Genomic DNA, 21,638 nt, shown 5'->3' with positions numbered 1-21,638 from the left:
GAAACCCCCCTCATGCTTGCAGCAGGGGGAGGGGGCAAAGGAACCAATTTTGACATATACCAGACACTCTGCTCTCCTTAAGGAGGGCTGTCCCTGGGAGAAACTACTTCCCTAACTATCTGGGGTTTCATCTAAGCCTAACACACCAGAGGGAAGGGAAATGCCCAATTCTGACCTGCTCTGCCTTGCACACGGGAAAAGGGAAATATCAACTCCAGACTCCTGGATTCCTATCCAGGCTTTCTATCCCACCTGAGGGGTTGGGGGAGAAGCACAGCCCCAGGCTCACTAAGGAGACTTAACCCCTAATTGTAAGACAATTGTAAGATAATTGTAAAACAATCCCTCCCCCACACCTCACCATCACATCAGTATGGCTCTTGTATGATAACGGGGAAACACAGCCCAAAGACCCACACATCTTAGACACTATTTAAGAAAAAGCCTCTAGGGAAATGCAGAGAAAACCCAGGGAAAGCCAGGGAGATAAAAACAATGACACCATAGGCAATTTCAGCCTCCACAGGTATAGTAAACGCTAAACACAGCCTAATTCCTAGGCAGACAGACACAAAGCCTCACACCATAAGGCCTACTTACCTCAGTTCCTTTTACCTAGTACATCACGTCCAGCTTTCAATAAAAAATTACAAGGCATGCTAGGGAGTTCCCTGGTGGTCCAGTGGTTAGGACTCGGCGATTTCATTGCCAAGGGCCTGGGCTCAATCCCTGGTCAGGGAACTAAGATACTGCAAGCCGTGCAGCCCAGCCAAAAAAAAAAGAAAGAAAGAAATTACAAGGTATGCTAAAAGGCATAAAATGCAGCCTGAAGAGACAGAGCCAGCATCAGAACCAAATTCAGATATGACAGAGATGTCAGACTGGGAATCTAAAACAACTATGGAAAATAAATATTCTGACAGAGATTGCTATGACCCCTAAATCCAGTCTTTCCTTGGTAATGAAAGCCCAGGTTTTAGTGGAACACAGCCCTCCCCCAGCTGAGGATTACGTTTGCCAGCCTCCCCGTCAGCTAAATGGGCCACGTGACTAAGTTCTGACTCGTGAGACATGAGTGCGGTAAAGTGAGCAGTTTCTAAGGTGCCCTTGAAGAGAACAGGTGTGCCTTGCCCTTCCTCCCCTCTTCCACTGGCTGGCAGGTGGTCTTGGTAGTGGGAGCTAGAACAAGCAGTGGAATTAAAAACTACACATTAAGTTTAACAGGGAAATAAAACCAAAGGAGCCTGGATGTCTGACATGGAGGGGCCCCGCCACAGCTGTTTACTCTTGCACTGGACATGAGTCAGAAATACCCTTCCCTAGGGGTAGATTGGGAGTTTGGGATTGACATGTACACACACTACTATATTAAAATAGATAACCAATAAGGACCTGCTGTACAGCACAGGGAACTCTGCTCAATATTCTGTAACAACCCAAATGGGAAAAGAATTTGAAAAAAAATAGATATATGTGTATGTATAACTGAATCACTTTGCTGTACGCCTGAAACTAACACAACACTGTTAATCAACTATACTCCAATATAAAATAAAAAGTTTTTTAAAAAAATAAAATGCAGATGTGATATTTATAACAGTTGTAACTACCAAAAAAAAAAAAAAGAAAGAAATACCCTTCCCTTTAGGCCACTGTGACCTTTGCCCTCATTAGAGCAGCTGTATCAACATCCCATAACAATCATCCACCCTACATGCACCTCCCCCAAATTTGGCTTATACAGTCATAACGGTATCAAAATATTTTCAGTGGAAAATGGGACAAGAATTAGCATAGGACATTTTTTTTTAATATTCCCCCTTTATTTTTTAACATCTTTATTGGAGTATAATTGCTTTACAATGGTGTGTTGGTTTCTGCTGTTATCACAAAGTGAATCAGCTATACATATACATAAGCATATGACATTTAAGCAGACTTTCAAGTAAGTACATGTTTTCTGTTCCACAAATGTTATCTAAAAAAATTCTCCCTCCAGGAGGTGAACAAGTATATCAGAGAAAATGGCATCAATTTTCTGCACTAATTTGACTACTCTCTTACTCATCTTCAGAGAATGACTGTAGTTAATTTAAGGTGTCCCTGAAGGCTTTCCAAAAATATGGGCTCACATGGGGATGTTCCTAGCAGACGGTGCTTTCCAGCTAGTCAGGAATCAGAAAGAGACAGCTGCTGAGATTTTCAAAGCCAATCCCTTTGTAATTCCATTCCTCCTCTGAAGGAGTGCCATGCAAAACCCATGACCTCTTCTTCTACAATAAGTTATCCTAGTTATATGATGTTATCCTACTGATATGAGGGTAGGTTAAGAGAATATTCCATCTGGAAAAAAAAAAAAAAAGGCTAATAACTACCTTCAAGCAGTCACGCAAGGTGGGTGGCTATGTGTTTTCCATTAGCAGACTCGGAAGAGAAAATCTGGCTTAAGCTCTTCAGATTACCTTGATAGAATAGACCCTAATAAGAGAAGGTATAAAGTGTTTGAAATCTTCAGTGGAGTAAATGCTTTAGAGCAAAGTGATTAATTGTGCAGGTAAATACCATTAATCAGCAAAGAAGTAAAAGATGCAGCAGCAGATATGTGATAACTTCCTGTCCTTCCACACCCTGTTCTCGACTGTCAGGGGCTGGGTCTTTGCAAATTACACTTCCCAGATGCTCTTGCCCCAGCCATGGGCTAGGTGGCCAGTGGGAAGTCCTAAGAAGAGTTTGGAAGGCAGATGAAAAAAGAGAAGTCATAAACCTTCCTTTCTGCTTTTAGCAGCATCTGCATCAGCGAGAGATGGCTGTAGGCTCCAGCAGCCTTTGGCAGCCTTGGTAAAGAGAACAGTGGTTGACTGCCACTATAGGCTCCAAAATTTTTTGCAGTTACAACAGCATTGATTTCTATGGCAGCAACAGTTTCCTCCAGAATCAGCCATAAGTATATTCCCAGATATTCAACATCCCTTATCTTAGGGAAATGCAAATTAACACTACAATGGGATGCCACCTCACACCCATCAGGATGGCTATTATCAAAAAAAACAGAAAAATGGGACTTCCCTGGTGATGCAGTGGTTACGAATCCACCTGCCACTGCAAGGGACATGGGTTCATGGGTTCCCTGGTCTGGGGAGATCCCACATGCCGCGGAGCAACGAAGCCCGTGCGCCACAACTATGGAGCCTGCGCTCTAGAGCCTGTGAGCCACAACTACTGAGCATGCACGCCACAACTACTGAAGTCCGTGTGCGCCCTAGAGCCCATGCTCCACAACAAGAGAAGCCATGGCAATGAGAGGCCCACGCACCGCAACGAAGAGTAGTCCCGGCTTGACGCAACTAGAGAAAGCCCGTGTGCAGCGACAAAGACCCAACGCAGGCAAAAAATTTTTTAAATTAAAAAAAAAAAAAAGAACAAGTGGTGGCAAAAATGTGGAGAAATTGTGCACTGTTGGTGGAATGTGAAACGGTGCGGCCACTACAGAAAACAGTATGGAGTTTCAAAAAACTAAAAAATAGAACTACATATGATCCAGTAATCCCACTTCTGGGTATAAACCCAAAGAACTGAAAGCAGGGTCTCAAGAAGATATTTGTACACCTGTGTTCATGGCAGCGTTATTCATAATAGCTAAAACATGGAAGCAACCTAAGTGTCCATCAACAGATGAATGGATAAATAAGGTGTGGTCTATATACACGATGGAATATTATGCAGCCTTAAAAAACGAAGAAAATTTTGCAATATGCAACAACATGGATGAATCTTGAGGGCATTGTGCTAATGAAATAAGCCAATCACAAAACACAAATACTGTCTGATTCCACTAATATGAGGTACTTAGAGTAGTCAGAATCAGAGACATGAAGTAGAATGGGGGTTGTCAGGGCTGCAGGGACTAGGGAACAGTGAGTTACTGTTCAACGGGTACAAAATTTCAATTTTGCAAGATGAAAAGAGTTCTGAAGATGGACGGTGGTGATGGTCGCAGAACATTCTGAATGTCCTTAATGCTACGAACTGTACACTTAAAAATGGGTAAAAGGGTGCATTTTGTGTTATATGTTTTTAACCCCAATTTTTAAAGAGTATTTATTGCTTGATTCCATTTGTTTTATATAAATTTCTGTAAAATGCAAACTAATATACAGTGACAGAAAGCAGGTTGTCAGGGGAGGGGCGGGGGGGGCAGAGTGAGGATTACAAAGGGGCATTTGTGTGATTGTGGTTTTACAGGTGCAGACATGTCAAAACATATCAAATTGTACGCTTCATATATGTGCAGTTTCAATTAACCCCCCAATAAAATGCTTTCTAAAGAATTCACCTCTGTCTGAAATTCCTGGCAGGGTTCTGGGTTTTTGGGGTGTTGGGGTAGGGGACTGGTCTCTGACTGAAATGTCTTCTGGCCTCACGAGCCAGTAGGTTCAGACCAAGCCAGGCTGTTGGTGATAACCCAGAGTTCCTTGCTCTTGCTCTACCTGCTAGTGTAGGACTTTAGCCCTGCACACACCCATGGGCACACACATAACACTCACAGTCTCATACACACACACACACACACCCCGTCTCACTCAGACATCTTTGGGATCTGGTTGTCAGGACTGTATTTGCTCTAAAACAAGTTCCATGTGCCCTGGAGTCTCACCAAGTCCTCCGTGAATCCTGTACCCTCAGCTCATGCCTATAGCTTTTCCTGCCATCAGGTTCTCACTCACGGCCAAGGGGCCAGACCAACGGGACAGTCTCAGACAGACACAAGGATGTCCTCCCTTCCTTCCTCGCTATGCTTGTCCCCTGGACTCACTTCTCCAAAACTGCAAATAGATTCCTGCATCCTGTCCCTATAGGTTCACCAGACACACCCAGAGACATGTGAATTTCAGTGCGCGGGACATCCAGTCCACGTAGATCATGACGACAGTGTTGAAACCTCTGTTAGGGCCCTTGGACTTTGAGTTTTCCATATATTTGTTTTACAAATACGTAGCACCACTCTCTAGGGAAAACCTGCAGACAGACGGCTCCATAGACATTGTGATAGGGTGATATGTAAAGTATGATGTTTTGGCAGAGCTAGAGATTAAGGCACCAAACTCTCCTCTGTGCCCCTGCAACCACCTACACTCGTACTCATGAAATCAAAGTCACCAGACATTAATCTGCTGTTCAAAGAACACTCCATCAGGTGTGGGACAAAACAGGTGGGGGATTGCGGGACAACCGGGAGAACTGGTTTCCTTCCCTACGCACACTCTCCCCAGTCCTCCTCGAGGTGAAGGAAGAGAAGGGGTGCGGTCTAGCTCAGCGCCTCTACCTTCCCTTGCTCCGCGCTCTGCGGAGGGGGGTAGGTTCTGATACAGGCACCCCATTAAATTGGGACACCCACGAACCTAGGGGCAACCGTAGAGTGACAGAGACGTTTATTAGCGTGATCCTGGTGATATTTTCATAATGTATACTTGTATCAAACATCAAGTTGTACATCCTAAGTGTATATAATTTCCATATGTCAAAGATACCTCAATAAAGCTGTTTAAAAAAAAAAAAAGAGCCTAGGGAAGGCTGGCTGTTTTGAGAGTAGGCAGGAACACAAATACTGCACCGTTAGAAGTGGGAAAAGCCAGAGAGAGCTTCCAGAGGTGGTCTAAGCTCTGAGCTCCCCTCGGGGCGAACGTGGCCTGAACAGAATCCAAATGTCTGCAGGTGCCCATATGGGGACCAGAGGGGACTGTGGGCAAGGACCGCACACTCTCCAGGCCTCAGCGAGGAAGGAGCCTGGGTGCAAGGAGGGAGTTGAGGCCAAGAATGTCAGCGGATCTCCTGCCAGGACCTGATGGCACCCAAGGACCTGCAGGATGTCAGCCTCAGGGCCTGGAACAGGACACCCTCACTAACCACTTGGAGACATCGGGGTAGAAATGGAAGAGAGACGTCCCCCCTCCGTAGAAGCAGGTAATGGAATCCTGGGATAGAATTTAAAACAAAACTATGAGTTAATAATTGACCTGAGAGCTTACGGAAGTGGACAGAGGGAAAGCATGGAGTGGGCGAGACAGGATGGAATGCACCTGGCAGGTCAGAGGTTTAGAATCAGAAATTATTGTCTCTACTCTAAAATGCTGCTGCCACCCGGGTCCTGTGAGGGCAGCTGTCTGCTCACTCTACCTGGAGGAATCAGATGGCATCTTTGCTCCCCAAAAGTACATCTGTGGGGTTTGTGGGCTTTTCCTTTCCTCTTCTCCCGTAGTTCCCTCCCTAGAGATGTCTCAGTCATTTTAAATGGACAAACCATGTGCTGGGACCCTTAGAGAAAAAAATATTAGAAAATAAATAAACTGCAAGTACAGTGGGTCACACTGTGCCTCTAATGGGTACAAGTGCTCACAAATATTCAGCGCTCCACCATGCAGGAGGTTCCCTCGACCACCCTCTTAAACTCAGGCACGGCTCTGTGACTTGCTTTGGCCAATAAATAAGAGAGGAGCTGTGGACTGAAGTTTTAAGAGACAGCTGTGTTATCTGAAGACTATTCAAAAATATGTAATTTGTTGTGTTTTATTTTCTCGTTATTTCATTTTTATACCTGAAAAAAGAGATAAAGGCTATGGCCCAATCTGCTCTCAATGACCCTTAAAACCAAATCTCCCCATGAAGTCATGTAGGATCTGATGCAAGTACAAACCCAAGCATGCTTTCTTTCATAAACTCAGGAGTCCCATAGTAACTAGCATGAAATTACCTTAAAATATGGCTCTGACCTTCCAGATTAGGTCCAGGCTCAAGAAATCAGAGGTTAACGGCATGTTGCTGTGGATTAAAATGAAGCAGATAAGCATGAACCCTAACTGGGCACAGAAAATGTCCGATTTATAAGCTTTGCCCATGAAAACCCAAGTCAGCTAGACATCATTAAAATGCCGAATAATAATTACTACTACTATTACTAAGAGTAATAATGAGACTAATAGTAATAATAATGAGCTGCTGAAAGAGGTCAGACCCTAGGCTAGGACCCTACCTGGAATCTCACTGTACCCCAAACAACCCCACTTCTGTTCCCACCTTGCAGATGAGAAAAGGGAGGCAGAGGGAGGTTCGTGTGCAGGAAAACTCAAACTCCAGCAGCCTGACTTCAAGCCCTATAGGCTCCGCAGAGCACCATAGCACTAGGGCATCTCAATATGACACCCAGCACTTCCCCTGGAGCAGAGCCCTAGCAGAACCATCATGGAGTCCACTTCAATAATAGGAGCGTTTCCTCAGGGCCCTAATGATTATTTCAGTTCCTATTCTTGCTATTTGGATTAAGTTTTCTACAATTAATCTGGATCCTATGTGAATGAAAAGAGAAATATATTCTTGTTAGTTCTTCCAGGTGGTCTTGGAAACAATCTTTCTGATTTCACAGACTGATTTGAGGAATTGCAACCGAACATTCATCAGGAACGAACACGTCTGGTTGAGAGTATATTTCTTTACCCACTGCCAGAATCTGAGCCCTGTTCCCTCTACTTTCTCAGGTGGAAAGGAAGGTTAAATCTTGTTCTCCATGGCTCATAAGGAATCCAGGATTGCTCTTGCTTGCATGCATCCCTGGACCTCTCATCAAAGATGAAGGTGAAGTTTTTCAAAACTGCAAGAAAGTTCTATATTTCATGGACACCTATCAGTCATCACATTTTCTTTATCATTTCACCCCCAGTATAAATGTGTGTATATATTTATTTATTGACAAATGCATACACTTTGGCTTTTTCTTGTTTGGGATGACTTGAAGTAAAGTCGGTGTTCATCTGAGTCACCCAGTATATTTCACCAGAGATGTTGTCCTTCTTGATCCCGTGGAGACACACCTTTCTTGGAAGAGTTTATTTATGGAGAGTTAAACTTGGGAATGATGAAGGAGGTAGCATGGCAGAGGGACTATTCAATAAACAAAGCTAGAAAAAGTGTGTTTTCCATATAAAAAAAAATGAAATTAGATCTCTATTTCATAGCACGCAAATAAGTTAACTCCAGATGGATTAAGTAAGGACTTAGTGGTCAAAAGCTGAACTTTAAACTTTTTATAAGAAAATAAAGATTAATATCTTTCTGACTTTGAGGAAGGAATTTCTTATTTTTTTTATTTTTTGGCCACACTGCAAAGCATGCGGAATCTTAGTTCCCTGACCAAGGATTGAACCCACGCCCCCTGCACTGGAAGCATGGAGTCTTAACCATTGGACCACCAGGTAAGTCCCCAAAGAATTTCTTTAAAAGAAATTCAAAAAAAAAACAAAAAAACCCCCAAAAAACCCTTGTAACCATAAAGAAAAAAAAATTTAATTGATAAATTTTTATCATATTGAAATTCAAATCTTCATCTTTTCATCTCTTGTTCATCTGTTTTGATCTTCTGCAAACAGTGACAGTTTTACTTCTTCCTTTCCAATTTGGATTCCTTTTCTTTCTTTGTTTTGTCTGATTGCTGTGGCTAGGGCTTCCAATAGTATGTTTAATAAAAGTGGTGAGAGTGGGCATCCTTGTCTTGTTCCTGATCTTAGAGGAATGCTTTCAGCTTTTCACAGTTGAGTATGATGTTAGCTGTGTGTTTGTCGTATATGACCTTTATTATGTTGAGGTATGTTCCCTCTATACTCATTTTGTTGAAAGTTTTTTGCAATGTCTTCTTTTTTTAATATAAATTTATTTATTTATTTTTGGCTGTGTTGGGTCTTTGTTGCTGCACGCGGGCTTTCTCTAGTTGCGGTGAGCAGGGGCTACTCTTCGTTGTGGTGCACGGGCTTCTCATTGCGGTGGCTTCTCTTGTTGTGGTGCACGGGCTTTAGGCGCGCGGGCTTCAGTAGTTGTGGCTCGCGGGCTTAGTTGCTCTGTGGCATGTGCGATCTTCCCGGACCAGGACTCAAACCCGTGTCCCCTGCATTGGCAGGCGGATTCTTAACCACTGCGCCACCAGAGAAACCCTGCAATGTCTTCTTGATTAATTTATCCTGTTAGTATATGATGTTCCTCTTTATCCTAGGATTATTCTTTATTTAATATTCTTTATACCTGGTAATGTTCTTTGTCCAAAGTGTACTTTGAATTAATATAGCCCCAGTTTTCTTTTGATTAGTATTAACATAGCATATCTTTTTCCATTGTTTTACCCTATTTCTTTTTATATTTAAACTGGGTTTCTTTTTTTTTTTTCTTTTTTTTTTTCTTTTTTGCGGTATGCGGGCCTCTCACTGTTGTGGCCTCTCCCGTTGCAGAGCATAGGCTCCGGACGCGCAGGCTCAGCGGCCATGGCTCACGGGCCCAGCCGCTCCGCGGCATGTGGGATCTTCCCGGACCGGGGCCCGAACCCGTGTCCCCTGCATCGGCAGGCGGACTCTCAACCACTGCGCCACCAGGGAAGCCCTAAACTGGGTTTCTTATGGTATATAGTTGGTTTTGCTTTTTAAATCCAATCTGACAATCTCTCTAATTTATTGGGTTACTTAAACCATTTATATTTAATTGTTGATATGGTTGAGTTTAAATCTATCATCTTGCTATGTGTTTTCTATTTGTCCCGTTTATTCCTTGTTACTTTTTTTTCTCATTTCCTGGGTTTTTTTGATTATTTTTTTAATGATTCCATTCCATTCCACTATTGTTTATTATCTATACCTTTTGTGTATGTGTGGTTGCTCTAAAGAATATACATTTTCTACTTGTCATAGTCTATCTTTAAATAATAATTTAGCACTTCACTTTAAGTGTAATAATCTTTCAGCAGTACATTTCCAATTCCTCTCTCCCATCCTTTTTGCTATTGTTGAAATGCATTTTACTTCTACATATGTTATAATTCCCATAGTACATTGTTACTGTTTTTGCTTTAGAGAGTCAATTATCCATTTAAGAGATTAAAAATAAGAAAAAACTTTTCAATATTTGTCCACATTCTTACCATTTCCAGTACTCTTCATTCCTTTGTGTAGATACAGACTTCTTTCTAGTCTCATATTCTTTCTGCCTGAATAATTTACTTTAACATCTCCTGTAGTGAAGGTCTATGGGTGATACATTCTCTTGGCATCTACTTGCCAAAAAACCACTATTTTTCTTTCATTTGTGTGAGAGATTTTCACTGAGTTCTAGGCTGACTTTTTCTTCTTTCAGTTTTTTTTTTTTTTTGACCATGACACGTGTCTTGTGGGATCTTAGTTCCCCCACCAGGGATTGAACCCATGCCCCCTGCAGTGGAAGTGCGGTGTCCTAACAACTGGACTGCCAGGGAATCCCTTCTTTCAGTTTCTTAATGATGTCACTCTATCATCTTCTGGTTTGCACAGTGCCTGATGTGAAGTCTTCAGAATGTAATATCTTCCTTACCGATTATTTCATTCTGGCTGTTTTTAAGATTTTCCACCTTATCACTGATTTTCAGCAGTCTGATAATGATGTGCTAATTGTGTTTTTATTTGTATTTATCTTGACCAGGGTGCTTTGAGATTCCTGGATCTGGAATTTGTTGTTTTTCATGCACTTTGGGAAAATCTCAGCTTTTATCTCTTCTATCTTCCTGTCTCTCATCCTTCTAGGACTCAGTAACACATATGTTAGACCATTTCATATCATACCAAAGTTCCTGGATGCTGGTATTTTTTGTCTTCCCTTTTCACTCATGTTTCAGTGTGGATAATTTCTATTGTCCTTTCCTCAAGTTAACTGATTCTTCCCTCTGCTAATAAGCCTGTTGAAGGAATTCTTCATGTCTGATATCATGGTCTTATTCGTCTGCTAGGGCAGGCCTTATCTCCAAATGCAGCCACATTGGGGGTTAGGGCTACAACATATGAATTTGGGGAGAAGGAGGGAAGGTCACAATTTAGTCCATAAAGAAATGGTGTTCATTTCCAGCATTTTTCTTTAACTCTTTTTTAGAGTATTCATCTATCTGGTCAAATTCCCCATCATGCATGTTGTCCACTTTTTCCACTATACACTCTTAATATATTAATTATAGTTATTTTAAAGTTTCTGATAGTTTCAACATCTGCACCATCTCTGTGTCTAGCTCTGTTGACTATTTTATCTCATTTCATTTTGTTTTGGGGGGATGTCATTTGGATTAAATGTTAAATTTTGTGTGTACAAGAATAATAGAGACTGAGGTAAACAATATTTATACCCAGAAATGAGCATGCATGTTCTATCAGCTCTACAGGCAGACCTCAATTTATTGCACTTCATTTTATTGCATTTTGCAGATATCGTGTTTCTTACAAATTGAAGGTTTGTGGCAATCCTGCATCGAGCAAGTCTATTGGTGTCATTTTCCAACAATTTGCTCACTTCACATCTCTGTGTCCCATTTTGGTAATTCTCACAATATTTCAATCTTTTCCTTATTATTATATTTGTTATGGTGATCTGTGATCAGTGATCTTTGATGTTACTACTACAACTTGTTGAAGGCTCAGATGATAAGAGAATAATTAGAATAATCTTACACATCTTATAACCTTATCAATGTTCTTTTAGTTATATTATAAACTTGATTAAGTTAATGTATAATAATAACAGACTCTTTTTTCTTTAAAAATACAACATAATTTTGTTTTTTATAAATGAAATATAATAAAATTTATTTTAAATCACAAAAGGGTAATGAAGATGTCAAAATAGGCTTAATAGTATCTCAAAATTGATGAAAATAAAGAGTATACTAAATGTTTTTCCTTGTATCAGGAAATGAAAATACCAGGGCTAATGAAAAGAAAATCTATAAGGGAAAAAACCCAAGCCTATCTGGAACATAGTTTCTCTTTTTAGGTGTATTGTTAGGATAAGTTTAGTTGTAAGAAAAAAAACAAAAGTAGAAATGACAAACAAGGTAGATGTCTATTTCTCTCTCAGGTTCAACAAATTCAAAGGGAGACAGTCCAAGCTGCTTTGGTCCTCCTGGTGTCAGGGACCCAGGTTCTTTCCATCTTAGCTCTACTCTATGGGTGGCTTGTGGCTCCTAGTTTTGAGAGTCCTCATGGCTCAATATGACTGCTGGAGCTCCAGTCATTATGTCTGCATTTCAGCCAGCAAGAAAGAGGAAGGGTGAAGAATGACACATTCCTTCCTTTTAAGGCCATTTAAATCAAGTGACAAGATATAAAGCACACCTCTGTTTTCAGTTTTTTGTTGTTGTTGTTGTTGTTTTTTTTGCAACTACATCAGCAAACAAAAAAAAAATGTCTATTGGTTTTGGAATAGTGTGTAAAGAGACGATCTGAAAGAGATGAACTATCTTTTAGGGATGAATAATCTTGCCTAATTGAGCCTCTCTGGTCTACCAGAATGCCAGATTTTAAATCTCTTATTGGTTAGTTATTTTGGAAACATTCTCATTTTAGAAGCCTGTTTACTTCAGGATTCTTATTTAAAATGGCTACTTTATACTAGAAGTATACTATACTTTACACTAGAAGTATCCCTAATAAAATGGCCAAAGTAAACTTTCACTGGAAAGTATACCTGCAAAACCATATCAAAGCTGTTGGCTTGCCTTGTTTCAATTTCTTAATATTACCCATGAGCTAAAAATTCCTGTTTGAAAACAGGATGTTTAAGGTCGTCATGAGACTTTTTAAATTTAGTTTTTAGAATAAATAATATGGGTCTTCCCTGGTGGTCCAGTGGTCAAGAATCCGCCTTCCAATGCAGGGGACGCAGGTTCCACCCCTGGTCGGGGAACTAAGATCCCACATGTTGCGGGGCAACTAAGCCCATGCACCACAACTACTGAGCTCGTGCACCTCAACAAGAGAGCCCGCGTGCCACAAAATACAGAGCCCACGTGCTCTGCAGCCCACGCACCACAACTAGAGAGGAGCCTGTGCGCCGCAATGACAGATTCCGCATGCCCCAAAGAAGATCTCGCGTGCTGCAACTAAGACCCGACGCAGCCAATAAATTAATTAATTAATTAATATTTTTAAAAGAATAGATGTTTCAAAAATATGGAAGAAAGGGTAAAACTAAACGTATACATTGAAGCATCCCCCCTTCATCCCATGTCCCATTTATTCAGTTACCACCTCCATAGGAATGCACATTTATTGCTTTCTTGTGTGCTTTCCCAGGGTGTTATCAAATATGTGTGTTACTACTAGAAAATATAAATATATTCTTATTTTCTCCCTTCTGACATAAAAGGCAGCATACTATACATAGTTTTGCATATTGTTTGCTTATTTGCCTTCTAAACAATATATCTTGGAGATCTTTCCACATTTGTAGAAAGAGAACTTTTTTACAACTGCATTATATTCACTTGTATGTACTTTCCTGTTGATGGACATTTAGGTTATTTCCAATCTTCGCAACTATTAAGATGTTTCTTACATTTTTTATAACATATCTGGAGAAATCATTTTGCAAAAAAAAAAAAGAAAGAGAGAAAGAAATGACACTAACAATAACTCTAACCCCAAAGAAATCAGTAAGAGTTTTAGGTTCATAAATACCTTATCTTTCAACTCAGAATCTATAAGTTCTTACATTAAAAAAATTACAATGTCTATAAAATATTATAACTTGTAGGTATTTTATTCTTAATATTTTAGGTCAAGGACCCTTTTGAAACAAACACTAATGAAAGTTATGGGTCTTTTCTGCAGAAAAGAGCATGCTCAAAAAACTTTTGCAAAATGTTCCAAGAGGTCATGGGTCACCTACTGTGATTGGTCATAGATCGAAGATTTTAAAATTCGTGAACCAAACTCATTCCAATAAATTAATATTTCTAATTTCTAGCATAGTGGAGGAATCAAAATACTTTGAGTAGTTGTCTGCATAAAAAGATTACTACATATTAGATGTTGCAAAGCGTACGAATGGGCTTTCTTGGGCTTGCATGGTGTTTTCATTTTTTTCTAAAGCAATAGTCACTATTTGCAAACCAGGAGATATCACACAAGGACCTATATTTCCAATGTTTCTTCAAAAATTAAAACTCTAGTGGCACTGGACACACACTAGTCCCGTAGTCTGCAAGAGCTTTCAGCTCACTTCCTCTCACGCCCACCAACCCGCCCTCGGGTCCTTAAGGGCATTTGGGTTTGAGATTCCAGGATAAATCATGGGTTTGCATTTTTAAAACCCTAAGGTTCTGTCACTTTCTTCCTTGGATTTATCCTGAGTTATTTATGGATGAACTAAAGAACAAAGGAGAAAGCAGGAGGCTCATGAAAGCTGTTCCTCTTCTTCAAGCCCTCCTCACCAGCGATGAGATAAGGGAGGAAGAAGAGGCCGGGCTGGGGGCAGGAGAGGAGGGGCAGATTTAAGGAAGAGCTCCCAGGGTGACAGGCCGAATTGGGATCTTGGGTGAACGAGGGTCAGTAGGGGATTCTCCTGGTGTAACTGAAAGTGGAACACAAAGCTGATTCAGCTCGGGGAGGTTTGCTTTATAAGTTTATCATCTTAGTTGGCTGTTATCTTGCTGTAGGAAGTGACAGCACAAGTGGGAATATTGGTCCCAGCTGTTGGAACTTCCACCCAGGATGGAGTTTCTATCCTCACCATCTGTTCATGGGGCCTCCCTGTCTATCTCCTTTTTTTTGTTTTGTTTTGTTTTGTTTTTGCGGTACGCAGGCCTCTCACTGTTGTGGCCTCTCCCGTTGCGGAGCACAGGCTCCGGACGCGCAGGCTCAGCGGCCATGGCTCACAGGCCCAGCCGCTCCGCGGCATGTGGGATCCTCCCAGACCAGGGCACGAACCCGTGTCCCCTGCAGCGGCAGGCGGACTCTCAACCACTGCGCCACCAGGGAAGCCCTCCCTGTCTATCTTCTTGGTGCTTTGGTGCGATGAGGAGGGAGAAAGAAAAAAAAAAACTATTGAGAAAAACAACTTTGTCTTCTGAGTTGCTGCTGAGGTATTTTACACTATGATAACCTTACTCACACCCAGAGTCTGGACATTTAGATAAAGACTTGAATTGAGGATGCCGCCATAAGTTCCCGCTTTGCTTTTCCTCGGGCACCTTTTAAAATAACGCCTTACAGTGAAGTCTGTGAAAAGTTAGTGACCTTCGCCCAAGCACCTTGTAAATAACAGGTGCTCGCTACCCTGCTCTCCATCTCCTGCTTGCCGCCACCTGGGACGGAGGACTGATTTTCCCCAGGGTCACTGCGCCCCCTCGCTTCTGCGATCCGTAAGTAATAATCAGTCTATGACTCTACTTCCTGTGTGGGTCTACTGAAACTTCACCTTCAATCAAAACGACCCCCGTGGGTTTCGCTTCCCCAAAGCGGGAGCTGGGATGCTGAGAAAGCTGCCTGCCGACACCCTGTGAGTGACTGCTGCTGCCTCGTTCAGCAGGTCATAACCTGCATATTCTTAATCCATTACATCAGCTCGGCTTCTCCACATGTCTGGTCCCCGCCTTGGCAGCTGGCTCGGCTTAGTATCAGATATAACGTTTCTCCTAACCCTTTCTCCACCCCTAGCTTGTACTTAATATTTTTAGCTGATAACTTTCTCTACAATCATCTGAAGTAATTTACAAAGGACAATATATTATATATTACACATTGCGTACCATATATGTAACACTTATTGAGCATTTGTTATATGTGGGGCACTGTTCAAAATGCTTTTGTTAACTCGTCTGATTTTCACAACCACCTTGTGGTGTGGGTCCTGTTATTCCCATATATGCAGAACTGGAGAGAATGTGGTTTCAAAGTCAATTAAAAAGTAAAAGTTCCAAGCCAAATCAAACAAAAACAAACACATAGATACAGAGAACAGAATAGTGGCTACCACAGGGGAAGGGATGGGGGGAGGGCAAAATGGGTAGAGGGGATCAGCTATATGGTGACAGAGGGAAACTAAATGTTTGGTGGTGAGCACGCTGTACGGTAGACAGTAGAAATATAATGCTTTACAAATAAAACTTACGTTATAAATCATGTTACCTCAATTAAAAAAAGTTCCAAAACAACTTTGAGTTAAAAAATAAACTTTAAATAGTTGTTAAACACACACTACTCTGACATGTTTAAATCTTTAAGATTCAAAATCCATTTCATCGCTTAATTTTTCAACTAAACGTGATTAAATTATGGCTATGAGGCTGCAAATGAATATAACTGAGTTATCAAGAAATGGATTGGGGGCTTCCCTGGTGGCGCAGTGGTTGAGAGTCCGCCTGCCAATGCAGGGGACACGGGTTCGTGCCTCGGTCCGGGAAGAGCCCACATGCTGTAGAGCAGCTGGACCCATGAGCCATGGCCACTGAGCCTGCGTATCCGGAGCCTGTGCTCCGCAACGGGAGAGGCCACAACAGTGAGAGGCCCGCGTACCGCAAAAAAAAAAAAAAAGAAAGAAATGGATTGGTCTCTTGGAGATTTTTGCTACTTATCACAGGGAAGAAAGTAAGGGGTGACTTTCCCCAAGAGCAGACAAGATTTTGTATTCTACAGTGTGGGGTTCTCCCACCCGAGGGATGCAGTTTACAGATTATGTATTTGTTTGGTGTTTGTTTATTTGATTGCAGAGTAACAGGGAGGTGGACCCAAATAGGTCTTTTCTGGACAAAGACCTTGGCTAATTGAAAGAATCTGCCTAGATTGTCTGTGAGGCTGTGCAAAAAAGGGGGTCAGGTAGGTCTGCTGAGACCAGAGGCCGGAGGGTGGGTTTGGACAACGACCACCCAGAAATAACCAAGAAGACAGAGGTGACAGAGGCCTCTCTCTATTTTTCCTGGCAAAATCCATGGGAAGGGAAGACAGCCATTTGCCTTTGGAGGGTGGGGCGAGAGCGATATCGGATTTGTGTTGATCTTGGCAAGTGGAAGCTTGGAGCCAGATAGGAAGATTTACAAAAATAAGAAAATGTGGTATTTTTTATACTTTGAGGATTGAGAAGCAATTCCTTCCCCTTACAGTCAACATTTGTCTTTCTGCTCTTCAGCACAACTCCTCCTGTGAGTGGACTAGTTTTCTCTGGGTCCCTCTGTCTCGTTTTACTGCCTCGGTGCCCCCAGGTTGACAGCAGCAGCTAGGTGCCCACGAGCTGATGCCTACAGGCTTATATTGCCTTAGCTCCTAAGTCAGCATCTCCCAAAGCCAAGGACACTATCCTTTGGTGAGCAGCGGAATGATCGCCCCCAGTCTGGGAACCAGCTGTGTCTGGTTCCTAAAAGGCTCCCCGAGTCTTCATGCTGTCCTTCAAGAATCTGAGAATTACCATGTGACCCAACAATCCCACTCCTAGGCATACACCCGAGAGAACTGAAAACATATGTTCACACAAAAGCCTGTACATGAATGTTCATAGCAGTATTATTCCTAACAGCTAAAAGTTGGAAGCAGCTCAAATATCCATGAACTGGTGAATGAATAAACAAAATGTGAAATATCTATTTAATGGAATATTATCCAGTCATAGAAAGGAATAAAGTACTGCTACACCCTACAACATGGATGAACCTTGAAAAAAATTACACTGAGTGAAAGAAACCAGACACAGAAGGACATATCGTCTGATTCTATTCCTGTGAAATATTGAGAATAGTCAAATCCATGGGGAAAGAAAGTAGATTTGAAGTTACCAGCAACTAAGAAGGGGGGAAATTGGGAGGAACTCCTAACAGGCCCTGGGTTTCTTTTTGGGGTGATGGAATTATTCTGGAATTCGATAGTGGTGATAGTTATACAATGTCATGAATAAAAACCACTGAATTATACTCTATAAAGTGGTGAATTTACTGTTATAGGAATTATATCTTACTTTAAAAAGTTAAGATTCTAAAGGAGGAGGAGGAGGAGAATGGGTTGGGGAATAATCCATTAGCCTTGATCCATAGCCTCCCCTTCTTGGTGGCCCAGTGTGACATGTTACCCTCCCATCCTGAGGGTTCACTGTCTGCTCCCCTCCAGAGGACAGCCGATGGCTGAAGACCCAGCTCCCAGGTATCATCTCTCCTGACCCCACAGCCCTGTCCTCAACTCCAGCTCTTCCCTGAGTGGTGGCTGCTGACCAAGCTCCCCAGCCCTGTAAGGGACCCTCTTATTTGACGGCCCCAAACAAGCTCCCATCTGAGTCACCCTTGAGGTGTGGACACTGTACCGCAGGGATCCAGATCCAACTGTTCTGCATCCAGGTCAGTTCCTTTGGCCTGAGAAAACAGGTCTCGGACTTTGTTCTCAGAAATAAATATACCATATTGTTACAGGTGGAAGTGTGTCACCCCAAAAAGATATGTTGAAGTCCTAACCCCCACTAACTCAGACTGTCACCTTATTGGAAATAGGGTCTCTAAGAGGTCACCACGTGAAAATGAGGTCATTAGGATTAGGGTGGGTCCTAATCCAATACGACTGGTGTCCATATAAAAAGGAGAAATTTAGACACAGAGGGAAGATGAGGTGAAGACACAGGGAGAAGCCAGCCACGTAACTGCAGTGACGCACCTACACACGCAGGAGCACCAAGAATTGCCGGCAAACACCAGAAGCTAGAAGCAGCAAGGAAGGATCTTCCCCTGGTGCCGTCCAAGAGAGCATGGCCCTGCAGACACCTGGATCTCGGACTCCTGGCCTCCAGAAGATCAGAGGACCAATTCCTGCTGTCATTAAGCCACCTAGTTCTTGGTACTTTGTTAAGGCAGCCCTAGCAAAATAATATACATACAAAAGCACAGGGCTGTTTGGGTGTGGATGGCAGAGATTCACATGTTTCTAAAAGAAGAAACCATCAGTACTGCTCATAAAAAGGAACAAACTACTGACACACAGCAACTTGAATGGATCTCGAGGGAATTATACTGAGTGAACAAAGCTGACCTCTACAGGTTACAAACTGTATGATTCCATTTACATAACATTATTCAAATGACAAGATTATAGAGATGGAGAAAAGATCAGTGGTTGCCAAGGCTTAGGGAGAAGGTGAGAGTGGAAGGTGGCTGTGACTAAAAGAGTAGTAGTGGGAGGGATGCTTTTGATAACTGTTCCCCGTCTTGACAGTGGCGGTCACAGACACCTACATATGTGATGTGTAGTGCCCAGAACTGAATACACACGCTCCACTGAGTGCACGGAAAGCGGACTAAAACTGAGTAAGGTCTGGGGGTTGCATCAATGACATTCCTTGCCTGTGCTGTTGTACTGGAGTTATTCAGGATGTTACCACTGGAGAACAGATGGAGACCCGAGCCCAGAGACGACCCATCCTGCCTAATTTCACTCCCAGAACTGGGGATTTCTGATTGTGCGTCCCGAGCTCTCTCACTGCACACTCGCTTCTCAATAATGTCAGGCTTAACTGGAGATCCCAAGAAAGAAAAAAAGCCACCTGCAAAGCAGCAGCTAGCCGAATCGTCTAAGGCACAGAGGTGAATAACTGTCGGTCCTTCCTCCCACGCCCGCTTCAAATAGTTTAAATGTTCTTGGGGAAGAAAGATGCAGCAGGAGTAAGAAAAGTGGCGGTGCCGGGAGCCAGGCAAGGTTCGGGACAGGCGGCCTGGGCTTCGTTCCCTGTCTGGGCCTGGGCGCACCGGTCAGGTGACCGGGCCAGCCGCGCCGCGGCGATATCCCCGCTGTCACTCAGCGTCACCGGCCCGGACCAGCGGGACGCGCGGCAACTCGTTCGCCAGCTCCTGGTCCAGGACCTTCGAAGTCGGAGCAACAGGCAGAGACAAGCGAGGCGAGGTGACCGAGTGGAGCCGAAGCCAGGTGTGACGCCCACCGGCCGTGTTTACGGGAACTAGTCTGCTTCCCGAAAGCTTCTCCCACTCGTCGCGGGGACACACGACGGAATGGACTGCTGGGGTCACCAGGGGCGAGAAGGGCAAAGCCGGGGAGGACCCCGGGCCTCCTCAGGGCACAGTCCGGGTCCCCGTCCCGCGCTGCCGGTGGCGTTGCGGGGACCGGGCGGCGGCGCGGAGGTCATAGGGTCTTTTTCCAGGGGAGGGGGTGGGGATGCTGAGTCACGGGTCTGTCACCGCTTCTCACCTCTCCAGCCCTCGGGGGCTAAAGCAAAAGCGAAAGCGAATGCGGCTCGCGGGGCGGCCGGTCTCGGAGCTGCGCCCGCCGCTTGCTCCCGGGCAGTGGACATCTGAGCGCGCGAGCGGCGGGGCGTCGCGTCCGCGGCGAGCCCGGGAGGAGGCCGGCGGGGGCGCGGCCGAGGTCGGGCCATGTCGAGGCGGCTCCGGGGCTGCGGAGTCGGCGCCCTCCCCGCGCTGCTGCTGCTGCTGCTGCTCGGACCGCCGGCGACGCCGGGTAGGGAGCGCGCGGGGAGCGGGAAGCCGGGCTGGGGTCGGCCCCCAGCACAAGGGTGTGCGCCCGCGCGCCGGGGACACGTGGAGGGACGCGGGGACCGTCGGCTCAGGGCCCCGCGCCCCGGCTCGCCTGGCCTCTCAAGGCAGGGAGCGAGTGGTCGGGATTTTCATTCTACGTTTTCCCCAATTTCCGAGGCAAAGGGAAGAAGCCGGGGTTTGCAATGCGGGCTCGGAGTTGAGAGTTTTACAGCGATTTCGAGAAACGCATCAGCCCCGCGAGGAAAGCTGTGCGCGCGTTCATCCGCCGGCAGTCCCCCCGGGGGATGGGGCCGTCCGGGGAAAACGATTGGTCTCTACCCTCCGATCAAAGCAGGTTATATGGGGGGGGGGGTGGTAGGACGGGGTACGGACTGCGTGCGTCCCGGAGGAGTGAAAACGTGTCGGGCAGGTTGCACACCTGGGGGACCTGGCAACAGCTCCAAATTCTTCCGCACTAGGAAACCGAGAGAGTGCGCGGGGTGGGGGGCGCGCCCCGGAGTACGCGGTCCCAGGCAAACGGGGAAGAACGAAGTTGAGGATGGCTGGGTGTGTTCGGGAAGAACTTTAGGTCGCACAGATGTCATTTCCCGGTTAGACTCGAACGAGTGTCCTATAGGTTGTAGATTTTCGTCCCGAGAGCTAGACAAGAGGGAGGAGAAAGGAGAGATGGGTCTGGCTTTATCCACGTTGGCGCGCCTTAATCTTGTTACAGTCACGGAGCTCTTTGAGGGTCTGATGAAAGCTACGAACTCTCTCCTCTGAAAAATACTTGAATGCACATACTTCCAAAACTTCCATATAATTTTGGGGTTTGGGACCCCAAAGACCAACCATGGACTCTCCAGGAGATAGTAATCCCATGATCTGTGTGTGTGTGTATGTTTAAGGCAACACTCCTAATAACTTACCTCCAGTCGGGCCAGTCTACCCATTACTCCATCAGAGGCGTCCATCCACAGTTGTGGCTGGCTGGCCTGCTGTGAACCCATAGCGCTGAAGGCTTTCCTAAAGTTTAATTTTCCTGAGACTATGTTTGCATTTCCCCCAACTTCTGAGAATCTGAGTTATGTTGGTGATGGAGTCAGTTGGCTAGCCAGTGTCCCACACGACCCCTGGGGAGATGTGGGGCACAGCCAGAGCACTGGGGCAACTCGACTGGACAATGTGAAAGTGAAATTCAGCTTTAGTCAGAACCCGGCAAAGATGAGCCGTCTGCTTACAAATGCAGATGACACTGCAGGCAAGCTCTCTAAAGCTCATCAACCAGCATAGCTCTCTGACCCCACAAAGGCATTGCTGCCATCTTTTGGCTCCCGGTGTTTCTTAGTTTTTCTTAAAC

At 44.2% G+C, this 21,638-nt stretch overlaps 2 protein-coding genes across 4 annotated transcripts in view; one reads left to right on the top strand and one right to left on the bottom strand.

The window, feature by feature from the left end:
- The window catches only part of FBH1 (F-box DNA helicase 1), a 142,164-nt gene that overhangs the window by 36,703 nt on the left and 83,823 nt on the right, over positions 1-21,638 (bottom strand). The gene's annotated exons all lie outside the window — the stretch shown is intronic.
- The window catches only part of IL15RA (interleukin 15 receptor subunit alpha), a 29,285-nt gene continuing 27,557 nt past the window's right edge, over positions 19,911-21,638 (top strand). For all 3 annotated transcript variants that reach the window (XR_013826946.1, XM_079912052.1, XM_079912053.1), the window contains exon 1: positions 19,911-20,261. Coding sequence is in view for 2 of the 3 variants with exons in the window: in XM_079912052.1 (XP_079768178.1) it covers positions 20,177-20,261 (85 nt within the window). In the remaining variant the exon portion in view is untranslated. The remainder of the gene's footprint in view (positions 20,262-21,638) is intronic.

This window comes from Stenella coeruleoalba (genome assembly GCF_951394435.1).
Source record: "Stenella coeruleoalba genome assembly, chromosome: 2".
NCBI lineage: Eukaryota > Metazoa > Chordata > Mammalia > Artiodactyla > Delphinidae > Stenella > Stenella coeruleoalba.
Note: the sequence above shows the minus strand (reverse complement) of the source record. Positions and strands in the feature narration are given on the sequence as shown.